The sequence below is a fragment of the Salvelinus namaycush genome, chromosome 7, assembly GCF_016432855.1.
Source record: "Salvelinus namaycush isolate Seneca chromosome 7, SaNama_1.0, whole genome shotgun sequence".
In the NCBI taxonomy this organism is placed as follows: Eukaryota; Metazoa; Chordata; class Actinopteri; order Salmoniformes; family Salmonidae; genus Salvelinus; species Salvelinus namaycush.
The window spans coordinates 41,919,136-41,936,839 of record NC_052313.1 but is presented as its reverse complement, the minus strand read 5'-3'; the positions used below and the strand labels follow the sequence as shown (position 1 = coordinate 41,936,839).

At 43.6% G+C, this 17,704-nt stretch overlaps 1 protein-coding gene across 1 annotated transcript in view; it reads right to left on the bottom strand.

Annotated features, from left to right (window-relative positions):
- Positions 1-17,704, bottom strand: part of LOC120050722 (low-density lipoprotein receptor-related protein 1B-like) — a 172,120-nt gene that overhangs the window by 37,646 nt on the left and 116,770 nt on the right. The window contains exons 59-66 of the mRNA XM_038997286.1: positions 17,111-17,292; positions 16,417-16,616; positions 6,904-7,092; positions 6,337-6,485; positions 5,582-5,675; positions 4,938-5,054; positions 4,601-4,720; positions 2,304-2,423 (exon numbers count right to left, since the gene is read on the bottom strand). Of these exons, the coding sequence (XP_038853214.1) occupies positions 2,304-2,423; positions 4,601-4,720; positions 4,938-5,054; positions 5,582-5,675; positions 6,337-6,485; positions 6,904-7,092; positions 16,417-16,616; positions 17,111-17,292 (1,171 nt within the window). The remainder of the gene's footprint in view (positions 1-2,303; positions 2,424-4,600; positions 4,721-4,937; positions 5,055-5,581; positions 5,676-6,336; positions 6,486-6,903; positions 7,093-16,416; positions 16,617-17,110; positions 17,293-17,704) is intronic.

The following is a 17,704-nucleotide window of genomic DNA, read 5'->3' as shown; positions in this document are numbered from 1 at the left end:
TCTGGCTGTCCCCATAGGAGAACCCTTTGAAGAAACCCTTTTGGTTCCAGGTAGAACCCTTTTGGGGATTCTACATGGAGCCCAACAGGGTTCTACCTTGAACCAAAAAGGGTTCTCTTATGGGGACAACCGAATAACCCTTTCGGAACCCTTTTTTCTAAGACTGTAGACTAGAATATAATATAAGATAACATACATTGCCTTCAGAAAGTATTCATACCCCTTGACTTATTCCACATTTTGTTGTGTTGCGTTTTGTTAGAATCGCCATTGGCAGCGATTACAGCTGTGAGTCTTTCTGGGTAAGTCTCTAAGAGTATTGCACACATGGATTGTAAAATATTTGCACATTATTCTTTAAAAAAATCTTCAAGCTCTGTCAAGTTGCCATTTTTTCATGTCTTGCCATACTTTCTCATACCATTTTAAGTCAAAACTGTAACTAGGCCACTCAGGAACATTCAACGTTGTCTTGGTAAGCAACTCCAGTGTATATCTGGCCTTGTGTTTTCGGTTATTGTCCTGCTGAAAGGTGATTCTCTCCCAGTGTCTGGTTTAAAGCAGGGTGAACCAGGTTTTCCTCTAGGATTTTGCCTGTGCTTAGCTCAATTCTGTTTCTTTTTATCCTAAAAAAACTCCATAGTCCTTGCAGATGAGCATACCCATAACATGATGCAGTCACCACCATGATTGAATATATAGAGAGTGGTACTCAGTGATGTGTTGTGTTGGATTTGCCCAAAACATAACGCTTTGTATTCAGCACATGAAGTTAATTTATTTGCCACATTTTATGCAGTATAACTTAACTGCCTTATTGCAAAAAGGATGAATGTTATGGAATATTTTCCGTCTTTTCACTTCGTCTGTCACGCCCTGACCGTAGATTGCTTTGTAAGTTTCTATTTTTGTTTGGTCAGGGTGTGATGTGGGTGGGTATTCTATGTTTGTATGTCTAGGTTTTGTATTTCTATGTTTTGGCCTGGTATGGTTCCCAATCAGAGGCAGCTGTCTATCGTTGTCTTTGATTGAGAACCATACTTAGGTAGCCTGTTTTCCCACTGTTAGTTGTGGGTGGTTATTTTTCTGTTTAGTGTTTGTATCACCTGTCAGAACTGTTTCGGTTATTCCTTTTGTTATTTTGTATTTAGTGTTCAGTTTCGATTAAATAATATGAACACGTATCACGCTACACCTTGGTCTTCTCCTTCTTCCGATGAATGCCGTGACACCGTCATTTAGATTAATGCTGTTAATCCAGCCTCAGTTTTCTCCTATCACAGCCATTAAATTCTGTAACTGTTTTAAAGTCACCATTGGCCTAACGGTGAAATCCCTGAGCGGCTTCATTCCTCTCCGGCAACTGAGATAGGAAGGATGTGTAACGGCAGAGGTGTAGCAAGGATCGGCCCAGACGCAGCGTGGTAAGTGTCCATGTTTTAATAGAACAAACTGAACAAGACACAAATACAAAATAACAAAGTAACCTAACCGAAAACAGTACCGTGTGGCACAAACACTGACACAGGAAACAAACACCCACAAACCAACAGTGAAAACAGGCTACCTAAATATGGTTCCCAATCAGAGACAATGAAAAACACCTGCCTCTGATTGAGAACCATATCAGGCCAAATGACAAACCTAAACATAGAAACACAGAACATAGACTGCCCACCCCAACTCACGCCCTGACCAAACTAACTAAAGACAAAACAAAGGAAAATAAAGGAAATAAGGTCAGAAACGTGACAGGATGCCTATATCTATGTAGTGACTGGTTGTATTGATACATCCAAAATGTAATCAATAACTATATTCAATGTCTTCTTGTTTTATTTATTTCGACCATAGGTGCCCTTCTTTGTGAGCTATTGGAAAACCTCCCTGGTCTTTGTGTTTGAATCTGTGTTTGAAATTCACTGCGGAACCTTACAGATAATTGTATGTGTGGGGTACAGAGATGAGGTAGTTATTCAAAAGTCATGTTAAACACTATTACTGCACAACGAGTGAGCCCATGCAACTTATGTGACTTGTTAAGCAAATCTATACTCCTGAACTTATTTAGGCTTGCCATAGCAAAGGGGTTAAATACTTAATGACTCAAGCTGTTAATTTTTTTATTAATTTGTAAACATATTTCCACTTTGACATTATGGGGTATTGTGTGTAGGCCATTTACACAAAATCTCAATTTAAACCATTTTAAATTCAGGCTATAACAGAACAAAATGTGGAAAAAGTCAAGGGGTGTGTGAATACTTTCTGAAGGTACAATAGCATAGAATAGTAGAACTCACCACAGTTGGCCTCGTCCGATCCATCGGCACAGTCCGGGTCTTCGTCACACACCCATAGGGCTGAGATACAGTGCATGGAGGTCTTACACTGGAACTGGTTGGCAGAACAGGTACTCTCAGCTGGGGATGGAGACCGATGGCACAGGAGATCAACAGGGAGGATAAAGACGAAAAGAGACGTCGTCACGAGCTATACAATAATGGCCAGTTATAAAATCGCAAAACTTGTCGGCTAATGCGACTGAAGGTACCAAAACGATAAAGACACTACCAAAACAATAGCAATACACATGTATTGTAGTTACATCAAATTCACACAAATCATTTTATACGTGGCATACAAAACTAGGGTGTGGAGCAACAGAGAAAGTCAAATTCATTTTTCCTCTACACCCTCCTTATGCCACAGTACCTTGACACCCAGAGCACAGCTTAGTCTTTCCCAGCAGGAGGAGGATGGAGGTGGTTAGAGCTCTAGCTGCATCTCTAAACCCTCAGCCCTCCCAGCATGATTAGCCCTGTTTAAACCTCCCTCTGTCTCAGAAAGGCACCCCCTCAGACGCGGGCTAAACCACCTTCTGTCTGCCCTAATCTGCACCCTGGGTGAGACTCAGCTCCTGGAATACCCTCTCTGTATCTCTCTGCCGCTCAAACGCGCGCACGCAAAAACACACGCGGTGCTCTATTTTCGGCTGGCGGGTAAGGAGGCGCAAGTGTCAAACGCACATTAGTTGACATCATTTCGTCATGTTAAAAACTGGCGCACTGGCATTTTCCTGCCCTAACGCCAGGTTTGTCCGTTTACCTGTCTAATGTCAGCTGGTTTGCGCTGAGGTGGGAGGGGTGTAAATATTTTAGGTGTGTCCTTAAGAACTTACGCCGGGTTCGGAATTCTAATGCCAATCATTGCAGAATCATATTTTTGCAGATAGAACCTTATAATCCCAAGCTCTTGATAACTTGAAGCAACCACATATTTAGCCATGGAGCATGTTCTGATTGGCCAGTGAGAGGTCAAGCCTCGATACACCTTCAACTTGTTTATTAATCAAAACCCAGCCTTTCTGCGCTACTGCCAGCTACTGGGCCCATAAATCTGGTTGTGAAAATAGCAACAAATATTTCTGACACACCCACCCAACCTACAGCTCTACCGCCAGCGCTTAGATTTACACTTGTGTTAGGTTTGTTAAAATAGACCCTACAGAGACACACTTTACCAGGTGCTGTACATTCCTCCAGACTCCCCATCCTTCCCCTCCCTCCCTCCAGCCTGCCAGCATGGCTCAACCCCCTGCTGGTGCAATTAACAGTGTCTTCCTCTCTGTTCCCACTCTGTTCCCAGTGGCCTCAGGGCAACACAGCTCAACCACTGAGCCAGGCTGGGGCTGGATGTGACTGCAGCCAGAGACAGGGGCTCAGGGGGTGCAGGGAGGGAGATTAGACTGCTTCTAGGGCTGGAGCTGTGAGATGAGTCATTAACCCGCCACTGTGATCTAATAAGGTGTTCATGGATGGTGTGTATGTGTGTGTGTGTGTGTCTTGAGACCTTGCTCCATCGTATCTTAGAGTTGTCACTTTGATTTTAGATGACAACCAGACAGGTGTGATTACAGGTATTTATGAAGACTCTCTTTCTGTCTCTCTCACACACGAGGAATTGTCTCAACCTTTACCTGGTACTGTACATTTCAGACAAGCGAAAGAAGCATCCAGAAGTTCAGAACTTTAAAATGTCAAGCTAGAGGGGTAACAAGCAGGGGATGAAACTCCAATCAAACTCCACAGCGAAGTCAAACTAGGTCAACTAAAAACGTATCACACATACTTTTCTTGTTATAACAAGGATATGTGGCTTTTATTAATAATGGACCTTCCTTGTGTCTTTGAGCAGAATTAACCAGGTATGGCAGTCTGAACATAGAAGGCTGGGGGCTTTCTATAATCCAAAGAGAATTGTTAACAGGGTGAATCATTGACCAAGACTTAAAAATCAGAGGGGAAGTCACAGAGTCTGTCTGTTCAGGGTCTGAGTATCTCTTGACTGTTCCTTTATTTTCTCTTTGTCACTCATCAAAAGGGTCGTCTCTCCCGCTAACGAAATGACCAGAGTGCTAACAACTAAAGCCTTTTCAATACTTCATTATCTATGTCTTGCGCAGGCTCATTTTTCATGGCCAAGTGAAATTGAAATCCCCCGACACAAAGTACGGAGCTGGCAAACTTTCATCACATAGTCAGCCTGTTCTTTAAGACCGCATCTATAGAGATCCATCTACAGACTATTTGATTCTTACGGCAGTCTGTCTCGTCCTCTCCGTCTCCACAGTCGTCCTGTCCGTTACAGCGCAGGTTCATTGGGATGCACTTCTGACGCTTCCTGCATTTGAACTGTCCAGATAGACAGATGTAGGATTCTGTAGATAGTATGAACAAAGGTGTTAGCCGTAGCCAAGGTAGTCTACAATGTAGTTTTTGTTAGTTGTGGGAAACGTTTGGGCAGATTCAGAATAGGATGGAGAGTGTCATATTTATTTCCTGTATTTTTCCAGGTAAGTAATGAGTATGCATTGTCTTTTACAATAATGAACAGAAATGTGAAGAAATGTGTATGATATAATAAAAGGTCTTTACCACAGTTGGCTTCATCAGAGTTGTCCCCACAGTCGTTCTCCCCATCACAGATAAACGGAGGCAGAGCACAGAGACCAGTCCCACACTGGAACCTCCCTGGCTGGCATTTAAACTCAGCTGTGAGGAAGGAAACACACACACACACAGACATTGCACCGACTTTATAGAAACACAGCTAGTAAACAAGACGAGGAAAAAGGGTTGTAACATTTTCTTATTTAAAAAAAATATGTTTCTTTTTTCATTTTTTTCCAATTTATTTTTCACTTTTATTATGAACACACACACACACAAAAAAAGAAATATACAAACAAGAGTACATAAACCTAACAGACAGGGGTATTACATGTCAAGATAAATACTTTTATGGTGCGTATTGCTTTTTTGTTTTTACATTTACTGATCATTTCAAAAATAATATTGAAATTCGATCTTAAATAATGTGAAAAGGGGTTTGTTCTCTGCCCACTTCATTTTATGGATAAAGAACATTTTCTGTACTGTACTGTGCAGTTAGAGTCCTGCTCCACTAGGGGGCTGTGAATTGATTGAGTAATTGTGAATTGGTGTGTACAGAAAATGTTACAAGCCCTAAAGGGACCTTGTCAAGTGTCCTTGTCAAGTGTGTGTTGATGGTGACTCACGGCAGTCTGGAGGCTCGTCCGACCCGTCCCCACAGTCATCCACCGTGTCACACTTCCACCAGAAGGGGATGCACTCATCTGTCCCACAGCGGAACTATAGGACACAACAACAGCAGAAAGCTTCATATATCATCTCCATCATCTTCGTCATCATCATCATCATCATCATCATCGTCTTCATCATTGTCATCATCATCGTCATCATCATTCAGGAAGATTTTGGGACAGTAAAGTACCTTACTTGAAACTACAAATACTAATGTCAGAGCCCCTGCTGGTTCCTGCACGTCTTCCAAAAAATATATTAAAAAGTACCTCTTAAAAATGTATGTTGAATTATCCCACAGCACCCCCCCACTCCCCTCCAACTAGCACGGACTTAGCTGGTAGCTGCTTTATTGGGTGGCAGATACAGTAGCCTTCGAGGTTAGAGCAATGGGCCAGTAAACAAAAGGTCGTTGGTTTGAATTCCGAAGCCAACAAGGTGAAAAATCTGCCGCTGTGCCCTTAAGCAAGGCACTTAACCCAATTGATCCAGGGGCGGTGGATAATGGTGACCCTGGCCCTGACCCGACTACCTATGGGTGTCTCATTATTACTAAGCAAAGATTTACTTACTATGAATGTGAAATGTAGTTGTCCCACCTAGCTACCTTAAGATGAATTCACTAACTGTAAGTCACTCTGGATAACAGCGTCTGCTAAATGACTATGTCAAATATTTTTGTAAGCAGTAGGAGAAAAGGGCCACTGACCTGGCTGGCTGTGCAGTTGGACAGGCAGGTCTTGTTGTCTGCAGCCAGGTAGAAGTGGGTGGGGCAGGCACACCTGTAACCTCCCCCGGGGGAGAGGAGGCACAGGTGGCTGCAGCCTCCGTTGGTCACCTGACACTGGTGTTTGGGCACTGCGGCGGAGAGAGGGAGAGGGAGGCTAAAACCAACATCCACAGCTAGAGCCCTTTCCCCTCTGCTGTCAGCATCATTAGTCTGAGGGCACATTTCCTCATTACAATTAAAAAGAAACACCTCTCTCTCTCTCTCTCTCTCTCTCTCTCTCTCTCTCTCTCTCTCTCTCTCTCTCTCTCTCTCTCTCTCTCTCTCTCTCTCTCTCTCTCTCTCTCTCTCTCTCTCTCTCTCTCTCTCTCTCTCTCTCTCTCTCTCTCTCTCTCTCTCTCTCTCGAAGGCATGCAGACACAGAGACACACACACACACACACACACACACACACACACACACACACACACACACACACACACACACACACACACACACACACACACACACACACACACACACACACACACAGAGTCATAGATAATTACCGTCGGGCTGGCGGAGAGGGTGGTACACCTTGATGTTGTGGATGACTCTCCAGTATCTGAGCAGCTCTGTTCCCTGAGCCCCGGAGGTCTTGTGGGCCCGGTTCAGTGACTTGGACTTCTCATCGGTCCAATAGATGACATCCTCAAACAGAGTCAGCCCTGTCACCTCCCGGATGTCTTGACTAGGCACTGGAATGGAATACACACTGATTAATCAGAGTCTGGAACACAGCCAGATCTCACACACACGCACACCTGAACGCACACACATGCAGGCGCGCACACAGCTCGTCCTGAGTAATTGCTGTGACAAGCTGCCAGGCTCTGGGGTGTTTTATTGCAGGTAAATGGGAGTAAAGACGTGACTAAATGGACTGTCTGCCTGTCAGCATGGCTTAGTAGAGAAAGGAGTATACTATAATAAGTATGACAGCTAATCACAAACTGGCCGTTGAAGATGAAAAACTGAAATTAAATTAACGATAAAAATACGTTGAGAATATTACTTCACTTCAAGCCTCGTTTACAGTTTTTTCCAACTGCTTACACAAAATCTTTTCATGTCACACGATTTTTGAAACCTCTCACTCAAAGTGCAAAACTACACACCAAATATCCAAAACCATAAGCTATTTCTCAGCCTTTGACTCAGTTGTCAATTGCATAAAACACTTTTTTTCAAAACACTACACACAATTCTCTACCTAAAACACAAAAATCTAACAGGAAGTGACTTGCTTTCCTTTTCCAAACACAACCAATCAAAAGGCTACACTTATTCACCAGGTCACACACACACTCCTCACATGTGCAAACACTAATAGCTTAACTGATCACTAACCAATCACTGCTTTACTGTAGTATAGGCCTATAAATAGGTCAAAGGTCAGATTACCTGCCAACAATGGACAGAGAGCAAGAGGAGTAGGAGGGAGAGGAAGAGGAAGAGGAAGAAGAGGACGAGGGCAAAGAAGAGAAGGAAGGAGAGCCATCTCTGATGAGATTAGGGCAACACTTGTTGATCATGTGATCAACCACGGTTTGACCATGAGAGAGGCTGGACTGAGCGTCCAGCCCAACAACTTGAGTCGATTTACAGTGGCGTCCATAATTCGAACCTTCAGAAATGAGAACAGGTATGCAACTATCTAATGACTATTTTAGCATTACAGTAATGTACTGTAAAATACGTATGACTGCATAGTATTGCATAAACATTTGTAACTCTAAGCCATCCATTTACTGCACTGCATTGAATGAATGAGGTTGGTTATCATGCTGTACTACATTTTTTTGTACATTGTTTACAATTCCTATGCTGAACACATACTGTGTTTGAATTCTGTACAGAGTGGAAAGGCAAAGACATCATGGAGAACGAGGACGCTTGTTTACAGATGTACAAGAGACTGCAATTATAAATATGGTTTTGGCCAACAATGCAATTAGGATTTGAGAGATAAGAGAGCATATCTTGAATAATGACACCATATTTAACAACATCAATGCTGTAAGCCTGTCGACCATACAACGCATCCTCCAACGGCACCGAGTGACGATGAAACAACTTTACAAGGTGCCATTTGAGAGAAACTCTGACAGAGTCAAGAATATGCGACATGACTTTGTAGAGGTATGTATGCAACACTACTTCCAGTACTTCAGACATACCATATTTACTCATCTGTATATCCTTTTGTCTGTTACAGAGAGTATTGGAGCTGGATGCCCATGTAATTCGCCATGAATGTATTCATGTGGATGAGGTTGGCTTCAACCTCACCAAAACCAGGCACCGCGGAAGAAATGTAATAGGACAGAGGGCAATTACCAATGTCCCTGGACAGCGTGGGGGTAATATAAGTATGTGTGCTGCCATCACTCAAAACGGGGTCCTCCATCACAATGCCACACCGGCCATATGCTCACTTTTCTGGATGCAATTTACACAATGCTTGTCCCTGATCCAGATCAGGAGCCTGCTAGATTTGTGGTTTTATGGGACAATGTTAGTTTTCACCGGGCTGTTCTCGTCCAAAACTGGTTTGCCACCCATCCACAATTTGTAGTTTTGTACCTACCCCCATATTCAACTTTTCTAAATCCCATAGAGGAATTCTTCTCAGCCTGGCGCTGGAAAGTGTATGATCGCTAACCCTATGCCTGCATGCCGCTTCTCCAGGCAATGGAGGACGCATGTGGGGACATAAAGGTTGCCTCTGTCCAAGGTTGGATATGCCATGCTAGGAGATACTTCCCTCGATGTTTGGCAAGAGAAAACGTATCTTGTGATGTGGACAAAGTATTGTGGCCAGACCCAGGCCGGAGAAGAGATGAAGCGTAGCATAGCACTGGTGACTGCCCCCCCCCTACCAATTCCTGGACTGCCCCTCCGGGACCCCACACACACAATTGTGTTCTTTACTGTATTCTAAAGAATATACTTTTGGTTTACATATGTTTATGGTTTTGTTGTATGCTACTGTATACAACAGTAATATTTGGCCTAATAAATATTTTCTGTTTCTACATTGCATTGGTGTTTACAGTGTACTTGTTACCCCTCTCAGCAGATTACTTTCACTGTAGAACATTGTATTGAAATGTAGATATAAGCCTATGAAAGACCAAAGAGCTTTAGATTTAGAACAACAGTGTTTACATGGTATATCCAAAAATGTACTATTATGAAAGCAGTGTTTGCCATTTGATGCAAATGCTTCATTCTGACATGTGTTCATGGCATTTTGAATGCAGTGTTACATTTTGAAGGAGATGTGAGGCATTTTGCATTTTGTGTGTGCAGTTTTGGGAATTGTGTGTAGAGTTTTGAAAAAAGGAGACAGTTTTGAAAACGTGTGTAAGCAGTTGGAAAAAACTGTAATAACATAATGCTTTGTTTGTGAACCAAATAGTACTTGGGGGAAAATTGTGTTAGACCAAATGAATAAAAAAGGTGAGAAAAACATTTCTCTCATTTCTCACAGGTTGAATGCCAGAGATGGACAGAGACTCACTTCAATAACACCTTGTTTTGAAGTGTATGGAACAGGCATAATAATGACTTGGCTCACACTCAGCTTCTATGGAGCTGAATCAATCACGAACAAACGTTTTCACAGTAAAGTCACGGCGTTTATCTAAAGTCTCAAAAAGTACAATCAATGACAAACGGACCTTAAATCTGCACCAACCATTATTTACAAAGCCAATTGAGCCATCACATTTTGAGAGTTGAGAGAGAGAGATAGATACAATGTAAAATGGAATAGAATCAGCTCGGACCTTATTTTTTGATATTTTCCGTGGTATTGTTAAAAAACACGCCCCCATAAAGAAAATTAGAATTAAAATCAAGTTCAGCCCCTGGTTCGACCGTGGTCTTGAAGAGTTACTCCACCTCAAGAATTGCATTTGGCGAAATGCTCGGCACATGCATACTCAGGCTGACTGGCTCTCGTTCAGGCAAATGAGAAATAAGTGCACTCAGGCTATCCGGAAGGCCAAAGTTAGTTACTTTAATGAACAGTTCTCTCTCTGTGGGTCTAACCCCAAGAAGTTCGAAAACGGTTAAAGACCTGGAGAATAATCCCTCCTCCTCACAGCTACCCATGTCCCTTAAAGTTGATGATGTGGTTGTTACTGACAAGAAGCACATGGCTGAGCTCTTTAATCACCACTTCATTAAGTCAGGATTCTTATTTGACTCAGCCATGCCTACTTGCTCGTCCAACATTTCCTCATCTCCCACCCCTTCTATTGAGACTAACCAATGCTTCTCCCTCTTTTTCCCCTGCCCCGCAACAAAGTTTCTCCCTGCAGGCAGTCACTGAGTCCGAGGTGCTAAAGGAGCTCCTGAAACTTGACCCCAAAAAAACATCTGGGTCAGATGGTTTAGACCCTTTCTTCTTTAAGGTTGCTGCCCATATCATCCTTTCTGGGGAGGTTCCCGTTGCTTGGAAGGCAGCCACGGTTCGTCCTTCATTTAAAGGGGGAGATCAAGCTGATCCTAACTGTTACAGGCCTATTTTTATTTTGCCCTGTTTATCAAAAGTGTTGGAAAAACTTGTCAATAATCAACTGACTGGCTTTCTTGAGGTCTATATTATTCTCTCTGGTATGCAATCTGGTTTCCGCTCAGGTTATGGATGTGTCACTGCAACCTTAAAGGTCTTCAATGAAGTCACCATTGCCCTTGATTCTAAGCAATGTTGTGCTGCTATTTTTATTGACTTGGCCAAAGCTTTTAATTAATTTTTTATTTATTTCACCTTTATTTAACCAGGTAGGCTAGTTGAGAACAAGTTCTCATTTACAAATGCGACCTTGCCAAGATAAAGCAAAGCAGTGTGACACAAACAACAACACAGAGTTACAGATGGAATAAACAAACATACAGTCAATAACACAATAGAAAAAAGTCTATATACAGTGTGTGCAAATGAGGTAAGATAAAGGAGGTAAGGCAATAAACAGACCATAGTGGCGATATAATTACAATTTAGCAATTAAACACTGGAGTGATAGATGTGCAGAAGATGAATGTGCAAGTAGAGATACTGGGGAGCAAAGGAGCAAAAATAAAATAAATAACAGTAGTTGGATGGGTTATTTACAGATGGGCTATGTACAGGTGCAGTGATCTGTGAGCTGCTCTGACAGCTGGTGCTTAAAGTTAGTGAGGGAGATATGAGTCTCCAGCTTCAGTGATTTTTGCAATCCGTTCCAGTCATTGGCAGCAGAGAACTGGAAGGAAAGGCGGCCAAAGGAGGAATTGGCTTTGGGGGTGACCAGTGAAATATACCTGCTTGAGCGCGTGCTACGGGTGGGTGCTGCTATGGTGACCAGTGAGCTGAGATAAGGCGGGGCTATACCTAGCAAAGACTTAGATGACCTGGAGCCAGTGGGTTTGGCGACGAATATGAAGTTGAGGGCCAGCCAACGAGAGCATACAGGTCGCAGTGGTGGGTAGTATATGGGGCTTTGGTGACAAAATGGATGGCACTGTGATAGACTGCATCCAATTTGCTGAATAGACTGTTGGAGGCTATTTTGTAAATTACATCGCCGAAGTGAAGGCTCGGTAGGATAGTCAGTTTTACGAGGGTATGTTTGGCAGCATGAGTGAAGGATGCTTTGTTGCAAAATAGGAAGCCGATTCTAGATTTAATTTTGGATTGGAGATGCTTAATGTGAGTCTGGAGGGAGAGTTAACAGTCTAACCAGACACCTAGGTATTTGTAGATGTCCACATATTCTAGTTCAGAACCGTCCAGAGTAGTGATGCTGGACGGGCAGGCAGGTGCTGGTAGCGATCGGTTGAAGAGCATGCATTTAGTTTTACTTGCATTTAAGAGCAGTTGGAGGCCACGGAAGGAGAGTTGTATGGCATTGAAGCTTGTCTGGAGATTAGTTAACACAGTGTCCAAAGAAGGGACAGAAGTATACAGAATGGTATCGTCTGCATAGAGGTGGATCAGAGAATCACCAGCAGCAAGAGCGACATCATTGATGTATACAAAGAAGAGAGTTGGCCCGAGAATTGAACCCTGTGGCACCCCTATAGAGACTGCCAGAGGTTCGGACAACAGGTCCTACGATTTGACACACTGAACTCTGTCTGAGAAGTAGTTGGTGAACCAGTCGAGGCAGTCATTTGAGAAACCAAGGCTGTCGAGTCTGCCGATAAGAATGTGGTGATTGACAGAGTTGAAAGCCTTGGCCAGGTCTATGAATACAGCTGCACAGTATTGTCTCTTATCGATGGAGGTTATGATATCGTTTAGGACCTTTAGCGTGGCTGAGGTGCACCCATGACCAGCTCGGAAACCAGATTGCATAGCGGAGAAGGTACGGTGGGATTCAAAATGGTCGGTGATCTGTTTGTTAACTTGGCTTTCAAAGACCTTAGAACGGCAGGGTAGGATAGATATAGGTCTGTAGCAGTTTGGGTCTAGAGTGTCTCCCCCTTCGAAAAGGGGGATGACCGCGGCAGCTTTCCAATCTTTGGGGATCTCAGACGATACGAAAGAGAGGTTGAACAGGCTAGTAATAGGGGTTGCAACAATTGCGGCAGATCATTTTAGAAAGAGAGGGCCCAGATTGTCTAGCCCAGCTGATTTGTAGGGGTCCAGATTTTGTAGCTCTTTCAGAACATCAGCTATCTGGATTTGGGTGAAGAAATGTGGAGGCTTGGGCAAGCTGCTGTGGGGGGTGCAGGGCTGTTGAGCATGGTAGGGGTGGCCAGGTGGAAAGGATAGCCAGCCGTAGAAAAATGCTTATTGAAATTCTCAATTATCAGGGATTTATCGGTGGTGACAGTGTTTCCTAGCCTCAGTGCAGTGGGCAGCTGGGAGGAGGTGCTCTTATTCTCCAAGGACTTTACAGTGTCCCAGAACTTTTTGGAGTTTGTGCTGCAGGATGCAAATTTCTGTTTGAAAAAGCTAGCCTTTGCTTTCCTAACTGCCTGTGTATATTGGTTCCTAACTTCCATGAAAAGTTGCATATCATGGGGGATATTTGATTCTAATGCAGTACGCCACAGGATGTTTTCGTGCTGGTCAAGGGCATTTAGGTCTGGAGTGAACCACGGTCTATATCTGTTCCTGGTTCTATATTTTTTGAATGGGGCATGCTTATTTAAGATTGTGAGGAAAGTACTTTTAAAGAATAACCAGGCATCTTCTACTGATGGAATGAGGTCAATATTCTTCCAGGATACCCGGGCCATGTCGATTAGAAAGGCCTGCTCGCTGAAGTGTTTTAGGGAGCGTTTGACAGTGATGAGGGGTGGTCGTTTGACCGCAGACCCATTACAAATGCAAGCAATGAGGCAGTGATCGCTGAGATCCTGGTTGAAGACAGCAGAGGTGTATTTGGAGGGTAGGTTGTTTGGATGATATCTATGAGAGTGCCTGTGTTTACGGATTTGGGGTTGTACCTGGTAGGTTCATTGATCATTTGTGTAAGATTGAGGGCATCAAGCTTAGATTGTAGGATGGCCGGGGTGTTAAGCATGTCCCCGTTTAGGTCACCTAACAGCACGAGCTCTGAAGATAGATGGGGGGCAATCAATTCACATATGGTGTCCAGGGCACAGCTGGGGGCAGAAGGTGGTCTATATCAAGCGGCAACGGTGAGAGACTTGTTTCTGGAAAGGTGGATTTTTAAAAGTAGAAGCTCATATTGTTTGGGAACAGACCTGGATAGTAAGACAGAACTCTGCAGGCTATCTCTGCAGTAGATTGCAACTCCTCCCCCTTTGGTAGTTCTATCTTGTCGGAAAATGTTATAGTTAAGGATGGCAATTTCATGGTTTTTGTTGGTCTTCCTAATCCAGGATTCAGACCCGACTAGGACATCCGGGTTGGCAGAGTGTGCTAAAGCAGTGAATAAAACAAACTTAGGGAGGAGGCTTCTAATGTTAACATGCATGAAACCAAGGCTTTTATGGTTACAGAAGTCAACAAATGAGAGCGCCTGGGGAATGGGAGTGGAGCTAGGCACTGCAGGACCTGGATTAACCTCTACATCACCAGAGGAACAGAGGAGGAGTAGGGTACGGCTAAAGGCTATAAGGACTGGTCGTCTAGTGCGTTCAGAACAAAGAGTCAAAGGAGCAGGTTTCTGGGCGCGGAAGAATAGATTCAATGCATAATGTACAGACAAAGGTATGGTAGGATGTGAGTACAGTGGAGGTTAACCTAGGCATCGAGTGACGATGAGAGGGGTATTGTCTCTAGAGACATCCGTTAAACCAGGTGAGGTCACCGCATGTGTGGGAGGTGGGACAAGAGGGTTAGCTGAGGCATATTGAGCATGGCTGGAGGCTATACAGTGAAATAAGACAATAATCACTAACCAAAACAGCAATGGACAAGGCATATTGACATTAGGGAGAGACCGAGCCGGTATGTAGCCGAGCCGATACGGTAGACCATTCCATTCTTGTGGGCTGGCTAAGGAGTATTGGTGTCTCTGAGGGGTCTTTGGCCTGGTTTGCTAACTACCTCCCTCAAAGAGTGCAGTTGATAAAGTCAGAAAATCTGTTGTCTCAGCCACTGACTAAATTGAGAAGAGCGTGGGGCCTAGGATTGAGCCTTGGTGACAGGCTCAATCCTAGGCCCCACGCTCTTCTCAATTTACATCATCAACATAGCTCAGGTAGTAGGAAGCTCTCTCATCCATTTATACGCAGATGATACAGTCTTATACTCAGCTGGCCCCTCCCCGGATTTTGTTTTAAATGCTCTACAACAAAGCTTTCTTAGTGTCCAACAAGTTTTCTCTACCCTTAACCCTGTTCTGAACACCTCCAAAACAAAGGTCATGTGGTTTGGTAAGAAGAATGCCCCTCTCCCCACAGGTGTGATTACTACCTCTGAGGGTTTAGAGCTTGAGGTAGTCCGTTCATACAAGTACTTGGGAGTATGTCTAGATGGTACACTGTCCTTCCCTCAGCACATATCAAAGCTGCAGGCTAAAGTTAAATCTAGTCTTGGTTTCCTCTATCGTAATCGCTCCTCTTTCACCCCAGCTGCCAAACTAACCCTGATTCAGATGATCTTTCCCATGCTAGATTATGAAGACATCATTTATAGATCATCAGGTAAGGGTGCTCTCGAGCGGCTAGGTGTTCTTTACCATTCGACCATCAGATTTGCCACCAATGCTCCATATAGGACACATCACTGCACTCTATACTCTGTAAACTGGTCATCTCTGTATATCTGTTGCAAGACCCACTGGTTGATGCTAATTTGTAAAACCCTCTTAGGCATCACTCCCCCCTATCTGAGATATCTACTGCAGCCCTCATCCTCCAACTGTTCTGCCAGTCACATTCTGTTAAAGGTCCCAAAAGCACCCGTCCCTGGGTTGCTTGTTTTGTCAGTTCGCTGCAGCTAGCGACTGGAACGAGCTGCAACAAACACTCAAACTGGACGGTTTTATCTGAATTTCTTCATTCAAAGACTCAATCATGGACACTCTTACTGACAGTTGTGGCTGCTTTGCATGATGTATTATTGTTGTCTCTACCTTCTTGCCCTTTGTGCTGTTGTCTGTGCCCAATAATGTTTGTACCATGTTTTGTGCTGCTACCATGTTGTGTTGGTACCATGATGTGCTGTCATGTGTTGCTGCCTTGCTATGTTGTTGTCTTAGGGCTCTCTTTATGTAGTGTTGTGTTGTCTCTCTTGTCATGATGTGTGTTTGTCCTATATTTATATATATTTTTTTTTTCTTATCCCAGCCCCCGTCCCCGCAGGAGGCCTTTTGCCTTTTGGTAGGCCGTCATTGTAAATAACAATTTGTTCTTAACTGACTGGCCTAGTTAAATAAAGGTTAAATATAAAATGTAGAGACAGACAGACAGACAGACAGACAGACAGACAGACAGACAGACAGACAGACAGACAGACAGACAGACAGACAGACAGACAGACAGACAGACAGACAGACAGACAGACAGACAGACAGACCAAGGGCAATCCTCAATTCGCTGTCACTTACCTTTGCGTCTTTCTGAACCGTCCATGTTTGAGAAGAGAATATGACGCGAGTCAGCCCAGTAAAGTCTTTTTGCTGTGTAGTCGATGGTGAGAGCTGCAGGGCTGAATATGTCTGCATCGCTGATCACCGTCCGGCTACTGCCGTCCAAACCTATCCTCCCAATATGGGGATGCTCTCCACTGTCGATCCAGAACACATAACTACAGAGGAATGACACCGTTTTCAGCTAGATACCTTAAGCTCCACTTCTCCACTCCCTTGGCCAAATGGGCTATGTGAACTGTGAATTGTGGTTGTCTCACTTTGCTACCTTAAGGTTAATGTGCTAACTGTAAGTCGCTCTGGATAAGAGTGTCTGCTAAATGGCAAAAATCATGTACTTGTAACTGTGTTAACTTTCCATTATGGAGTAGCTTATGTGAGATATCAAATTCAACATCAAAATGAGTACTAGACTTCAAAGCCTGAGCAGAAAGTTGGCTGCCTCAGAAACAAAATAGCATAGTTACACGTCCACAGTAACATACTGATTAGCTGGTATTTATTTTGACAGTCTGTGGTACTGTGAGTGGTCTCTCTCAACAGTCATAGCTAAATCTCGTTCTGGATTAATCCTCTCCAGATGATACTGTGGACAGATATAGAATCTAGCATGATGTAGAGACAGACGGAGAAGATGGAGTGTTGTACATGCCCAGTGTCTGCATCCAGAGCCAGGTCAGTAGGGTTGTCCAGACCAGTGCTGACCAATACCACAGGATAGAGGCCGTTAGCCTTGGACACCTCCAGACTCTTCTTCACTATGTCACACCAGTACAGGTTCTTTCCTATCCAGTCCACGGCTAGAGCACTGGGGGCAGACATCCTGTGGATTACCTGTGGGTCAGAGGAGAGGAAACAGGTAGGGGAATTTATATCTCAATGAAAAATAATTTCTGGGTAACAATTATGTACCTTACTGTGATTGTTTTCAATTAAATTTGGCAAAAAGAAAACTTAGCAAAGTGCAATTTCTCAAGCAAGAATTTTGCTAGGACTGTCTGGGAGCTGTCGAAGTGGGGAAGGGAAAACTGAGCTGTTATTGACAGAAAGTTAGGAAATATATTTATTGGTCTATTAACCAATTTACTGCCTGGTGATGTCACTGGGCATGCCAAATCTTCATCCCACCAAAACAGACTGAAATGTCTGGCAGTCTTTTTAAACAGCTCTTACACTAAATGGACATCATCGTTTTCACAATTTCACAGTGTGTAAGTATATATACAAATCAAATCAAACTTTGTCA